Source organism: Triticum aestivum, chromosome 3A (genome assembly GCF_018294505.1).
Source record: "Triticum aestivum cultivar Chinese Spring chromosome 3A, IWGSC CS RefSeq v2.1, whole genome shotgun sequence".
NCBI classification, from domain to species: Eukaryota; Viridiplantae; Streptophyta; class Magnoliopsida; order Poales; family Poaceae; genus Triticum; species Triticum aestivum.
In genome coordinates, this window is record NC_057800.1 from 139869523 (window position 1) to 139876276 (window position 6754).

Consider the following 6754-nt stretch of genomic DNA (forward strand, 5'->3'; position numbering starts at 1 on the left):
CCCCTCGCCCGCCTCGCTCTCCGCCGTGCGCCTCTTCTTCTCCTCCCTCTCCCCGATCCTCTCCTCCTCCCTCCTCCCCAAGCACCTCCCCTCCGCCCCTACCCCGCTTTCCTTCCACCTCCCCACGGCCACCCTCGCCTCCCTCGCCCCGCTCCGCCGCCTCGCCCTCCCGGCCTCGCCGCACCCCCGCGTCACTGCCTCCTCCTCCATCGCCAAGTCGCTCCTCCAGCTCGAGCACGACTACTCCTGGGACGCCGAGTCCCAACACGGCCGCCGCCGCCGCGTCTTCGACCGGCCGCCCAATTTGGCGGTTCTCTTCACGTCCGTCTCTGATTTCGAGGAATTCGGGGAGAACGCCAGCCCTGAGAAGAGGTTTCGTGGGGTTTTCGAGCCGGTGAGGGACCGGCTTCAGTCCAGGGGCATACAGGTGTGCTGGGTTGCCGTTGGTTCCACCGGCGAGGGGATACGGAGGGCGGTGACAGACCTAGGGTGGAGGTTTACGACAGCAGATGCAGTCACGTTGGGGTCGGCGGTTGCCCCGCCAGGGCTCGTCTGGGGAGGTGTTGGATTTGGGTGTGGGGGAGGTGGACGGCGAGGTGAGGTAGTGTTGGAGATCGCCGATGTGAAAGGGAAGCCACTGGTCTGCAAGGGCTGCGAGGTTGAGATTGTTAGCTCCACGCCGTCGCAGGTGGGTAGCCACGGTGTGTCCAGGATACATGTGAAGGCGGTGTGTGAGGTGGGGAATTGGGAGCAGTTAATGGGCAGAGATGGCGAGGTTGCTCTGGTACGTGGGTTGCCACAGGATAGGAGCAAGGGTGACGGTGAAGGAGCTGTGGACAGGGAATTTTTCCCTCATCGGCTTCTTGAGTTGGTTCTTGCTGATGAGAGCAATTGCCTTCGGGCTGGAATGCCTATTTGGCAGCTCATTCTGGTTTTCCTTAATAGGAAAAACTATTGTGCAATGGTTTCGATTTCTGATGGAGACGAGAAGTCTGTAGATGGCCTTCTCGTACCTTTCTCGATGAGCTGTGCATTACTGCATGTCGACAGGAATGGCACTGGTTTAGAACAGGTGGTTGCGAAGAGTCCTGAAACATTGGATAGTTCCATGCCTGATCCACCAAAGGAGCTGAGTGTGAGGAAGAAGAGAATCAGGCTGGTCAGTAAGCTACTTGAGGCAGCCAGTTGGAGCACCTTCTGTGATGTGCTCCTCAAACATGCTGATGGCAGCATGCCAGTGGTGGAGTTGGAAGACCTGTATTTCAGCAGGTATGGCACTGCATCCAAAAAGTTGCGGTTTCTGAAATGTTGGCTGAAGCAAGTGAAATTGTCATCTCTTGGTACTTCATCGAGCCTTCATACAGGCGAGACACGTTCTTCCTCAAAGGATGAAGGAGAAGCAAAACTTCAATTCTCAGAGGAGGACGGGGCTCCTCATGTCTGTTCGGTGGATGAAGCAGATTGTAACAAAATTGACAAACCAGTGGATGAAGCAGATTGCAACAAAGTGGAGCAACAAGTGGACGAGGAGACTTCAGCATTCTCTTCAATGGAAGATTTAGAAGCATTTCTTGGGAGCATCCCTCAGAAGATTGAGCAAGGTCTTTGTTCTGAAGATGCTGATTTGGGAAATCTAGCTGAACGCTTGGTTGGCTTGTCTGTCGATGCGCTGATGATTAAGAATGGAAAGATTACAGTGAGATATTTTGAACACAGGGAAGTAGATGATGCTTCTGATGCAAAAGTTATCTCCGAAGCTTCCATTATTCTGTTGAGGAAACCCAAAGAGCTTCTGTTGAAGTACAAAGACAACAATTCAGCATCTGCTGGATCAGAACAAACCTCAAAATACAACGCAAATTACAAAATCCGAGAGTATCCTTTTTAGTCCTCAGTTTTTTTTTCTTCCAGCCCTGCAATTATTTAGTCCTCAGTGAGATAGTAACATGTAGGCAATACTAAGTTTTTTTTTTGGTCTTGTACGCCTTAACAAGCATGTATCAGGCATGAACTGCAGATCTTACTTAGGTTGGAAATAATCAGGTCCAAACTTGGCCCAGACTTCGAGGAAGGTTCAAAACAGAAGATGATAAAAGAGATCTGCTCTCTTTTGCAGTTTATTGATATAAACCTCCAAGGGGATTCATTTCAGTCTGACAGTATCGTTAAGTTTGCTGAGAAGACCATCAAGTCCAGGTATGTCTGTGTTTTGAATGCATTGTAACCATTACAGGCTTTATTTGTTGAGCTATTGGCTCTGTTGATGCTTGTGAATGTTTAGCATTGGTCTGTGTTTTGAATGCATTATAACCATTACAGGGCTTTATTTGTTGAGCTATTAGCTCTGTTGATGCTTGTGAACGTTTAGCGTTGAAGCATAAGTAGTTTTGTAAGGTACAGTGATGACTGCACTTCTTGCTACCTGAGCCAACAGAACCATGCTAGGTTACTTAAAGAAAATTGTAAAAGCAACATACCCACAAATTGATTTTTTTTTGAATAAAAAGGTAGAGCAATTTCTACCTTATCCATTCAAAACGGGCAAAGTACCCGAATGACCAAAGTCATTTACATGAAGGTGATGTTAACGCGGCACAACGTGTGCAGCAGGCCATCACCAGACCTATGTCAGGATACAGCGTGCAGGATGAAAAAGGAAGAGCCAACGCTATTCTTGCTAAACTAGAAACAAAAGCATCTGCCCAAGCTACAAGGTTCTGTCGAGCGTGCTCTGAAGCACGCAGGCTCCATAGCATGATCAATTCAGTAACCTCGTTGTAGACATGTCTCTCCTGCCAAAAGGCTCCATCAAAGACTTGAGCATTCCTGGCATTCCAAAGGGTGACCGCGCATGCCGCGAAGAGAATATGCCACAACTTGCCGTGCAGAGTCCGCGGCTGTTCTGAACAGAAAAAAGCTTCAGCTCCTGTAGAGGATGTGGATAGCTCCTGCAGACCGAACTTGGACCATAGAGCTTGTGCTAGTTTGCATCTGAGCAAATGTGGCTCATTGTCTCTGCAGCTGGGCATAGACCACATCCATTATGGGATACAACTCTATCCCAATGCTTTCTTAGCATATTATCCCTAGTGTTATGTCTGTCCTGGAGTGCAATCCACAGAAAGATACGGTGTTTGTTTGGTATGATCCTGTCCCAGATGTAGCGAGCTGGCGTATAGTTCTTTCCCCTAAAGGTAAGCAGCTTGTAGAAGTATGCAGTACTAATCTCTTATCTTCCAAAAGAGGCATTCTGGTGTCTGGCGTACCTTCTTGAGGATGTGCGTTGCTCAAGACTTCATTTAGGACTTCCAGCTCCTGTGCTGCCATGGAAGAGAGGTTTGGGTGTAGCTGAATGTTCCATTGCCCATCTCTGAACTGGGAGGCGACTGTGCAGAACTTGGACGTAGAGAAGGTGAAAAGTGTCGGGAAGGATGTCATTAGCCTACCGCAGTCGAGCCAGAGGTCATACCAGAAGGCAATTCCATGTCCATTCCCTAACTTGCATTTGGTAGCCTCCATAACCAACTGTACGGTGGACCTGAAGCCTCTCCAGATAGCGGTATCCCGGCTGTGAGGAGACCAAGAGATTTCCTTCTGGCAGTATCTACGTGCAAACCAATTATAACACGGGGCTTCCTCCTGTTGTAAAGCCTTTGCCATGAACTTGCATACCAGAGCCTTGTTGTGTGCTGCAAGATCTCGTACTCCCAGACCTCCATTCTCCTTCGGTAGCATGACCACTTCCCATGCGACAAGACATTGTCCTCCCTTGGCCTGGTTCTTTCCTTGCCATAAGAAACCCCTCAAAATTTGTTCAACCTTCTCCAGCGACTGTTTTGGCCATAGAAAACAGCCCATGAAGTAACTAGGGATCGCTGCCAAGACTGCATTAATCAAGGTGAGGCGACCCCCCCAAGACAGGAAAGTGGCAAGCCAACCAGACAAACGCTTGTCAACTTTGTGTATCACAGGCATCAACAGACCATGTGTTATCTTGTTGAGAGAAAGGGGCAGTCCCAGATATGTGCAAGGGAAGGCTGTGACCTGACACTGCAGAGCGTCGGTAATATCCTTGCAAGTTTGTTGGTCTAAACATATTGGAACAAAAGTGCTCTTATGATAATTGATCCTTAACCCAGTGAATTCACTAAAAGCCTTTAGAATCCATTTGATAATCCCTGCTTGCTGGACATCCCCTTGCAGTAAAATCAACGTGTCATCCGCGTACTGTAGGATAGGAAAAGGGCCGTCGGCTCCAAGTGGGTGTTTAAGGCTCCCCGCCTGGTGTTCCCTTTTGCATAACTGTTGCAAAACGTCTGCAACTAGTATGAAAAGATAAGGCGATAGAGCATCTCCTTGTCTTAACCCACTCCTTGACAAAATCCTCTCCCCTAGAGTTCCATTAATTAGTATCCTGGAAGAGCTAGTTGATAGTATATCATCCATCCATCTGATCCATCTGCTCCCAAAGCCTCTGGCTGCAAGAATGTGCTTCAGAGCATCCCAGCAGACGCTATCAAATTGATCATGCATTTGGTTAGAAAAACCAGTATCACATCATTGTAAATAAACATAATACCTTTCATAAAAAATATATGCATGCTCGGTACTGCTTCCGTTGCCAGATGAAAACCTTATGCTTCAATACAATCTTTGGTTTGATCACTTGTATCGCTACATATTGATGGAAATCTTAACTTGAGATACTTATCTCTTCTACTATTGCCAAACTGCAGGCTACAACTAATTTTACTGCTAGGGATTTGCTGTGTGCTATTATAACCTATAACTGCTCTCATGCTTCAGTTCCAATCATGTGAAAAGAATTGTGAGATAGGAGCATCACAAAGAAATGGTGCTCATTCCCCTAAAAAAATAAGTGGCGCTCATTTTCCTTGATCCTTTGAGGAGCATGAAAGCATTGCTGACATTGTAGAGCACATTGTTGTAACTCCTAATGACAATTGAAATGAGATGATATTTTGTGTTGAATCTTGAATGGTCATAAATATGAGTATATTACACATGTGTTGTGTTAGCCTTTATTTGTTCTCATTGTTGAGTCATGTATCTGTGTTGCTTATAAGCTTATTCCTTAAGGAGAAACTGAAAGTTAAAGCTGAAGAAGATGACAGAAATATATATAATGGTAATTTTATATGCTGAATTTAGAAATACTATCCTGCCGAACAGCACTACATATTAGGATCTCTTGGAGCCATTTCGTAACAAAAGTGAACTCTGGATTCCTGTCCAATTTTTGACTGCTCAATAACTTACAGGGAGTTCAAATTAATAATTTGACTGCTCAATAACTTACATCTATGATGAGACAAAGGTTTAAATGTATAATTTGACTGCTCAATAACTTACAGGGAGTTTAAATTTATAATCAGACTGCTGAAAATTTTGTAGGTACATGGACTCTCTGGAGGATGTGATCAAGAAGATATACACGGAGATGGAGTTTGATCTGTTCGACGAAGATGACTTGCCATGTTCAGACTCTCTACCCAGCAGCAGCAACCAGGATGACGGCAAGGGCAACAAGAGCCGGAGCAGCCAGAGGAACTGCGCCAGCAGCTCGAGCGCTCCCACGCTTCACACGAGGAGCAGACACCATGACAGGCACGAGGAGCAGCTGGCGCGAGCGAGTGAGCGACGGAACAGGGAGCGCAGGCTCTCCTCCTTCACCAGCTGGGTGCCGGACTTGCGCCGCGTGTGGGCGCTCAAGCACCCCGGGAAGGAGCCTCCCCTGGCGGCGGCGGTGCCTCGGTCCAGGCAGCACTCGAAGCGGAGGAAGCGGCGCGCGGCGTGCACCGACATGGTCTGCGAGACGCCCATGACGGCCTCGAAGAAGCAGCAGCCGGAGCAGGCCGGGTCGGGGTCTGACGAGATGATGTCGATCGGGTCCGTGTCAAAGACCTTGTTCGACGACGACACGGAGGTGAGCAGCTCCAGCAGCGTGTGAACGAAAGTGTACTCGAACGAGCATATTGGTCGCGCGGTTGCACAGTTGCGATTTTCTTCAGAAGCTTGGAGATCTCTGAGCTCCAGGGAAGGCATTTCTCATCAGTATGGAAGTGTCCTGATTGTTGTGGTGGGCCGGGCTGATTACTCATTCATTCCGTTGTTGAACTTCGGCATCTGTTTCAGCTGTATGTCCTCTCACCCCTCAAAAAAAAAACTGTATGTCCTGTCTTCTTCTACGGTGATGACACTTCTTTTTGGCTGAGCTAGCGGGACATAGCGGGCGCGACTATATGTTTTTTTAGTCTAAACACACATTTATTAATCAGTAAACATAGGGATACAATGAACGTCTGGAGGGGTGAGGAGCCAAATATGGCGACCAAAATCCAGTCCAAAAGTATATTTAGCGAGGCTATGTGTCTCGGAGTTTATAGTCCTTCGTTTGAAGATAAAGGAACACTCGTTGAATCATTCTGCCGTGTTGATGATCTCCTTCACTGTGCTCGCATGACTGCCTCATGTGTCCCCGTGAATGTCATTGACTACCGTTTGGCAATCCTAAGCAATCAATTCATGCGATAATGCCAGGTCCGTAGATAGGGCTAGAGCCTCCCTACAGGCGAGAGCCTCAAGGCATGCTGGATTGGTTATGCCAGCCATCCTTATTGCAGAAGCTCTCAAGGGTGTGACTAGAAAACGGATGCGCTAATGCGCAACGGCTTTCGTACTAGTTGCTTAATCCATTGCTTGTTTGGTTCACGTCAGCAACATATTTTTATGC

The 6754-nt window shown here is 47.6% G+C and overlaps 1 protein-coding gene across 1 annotated transcript in view; it reads left to right on the plus strand.

Annotated features, from left to right (window-relative positions):
- The window catches only part of LOC123060716 (uncharacterized), a 9186-nt gene extending 2782 nt beyond the window's left edge, over window positions 1-6404 (plus strand). Inside the window, exons 2-4 of the mRNA XM_044483538.1 lie at window positions 3-1875; window positions 2005-2196; window positions 5416-6404. Of these exons, the coding sequence (XP_044339473.1) occupies window positions 3-1875; window positions 2005-2196; window positions 5416-5971 (2621 nt within the window). The 3' untranslated portion in view covers window positions 5972-6404. The remainder of the gene's footprint in view (window positions 1-2; window positions 1876-2004; window positions 2197-5415) is intronic.
- The last annotated feature ends 350 nt before the right edge of the window (window positions 6405-6754 follow it).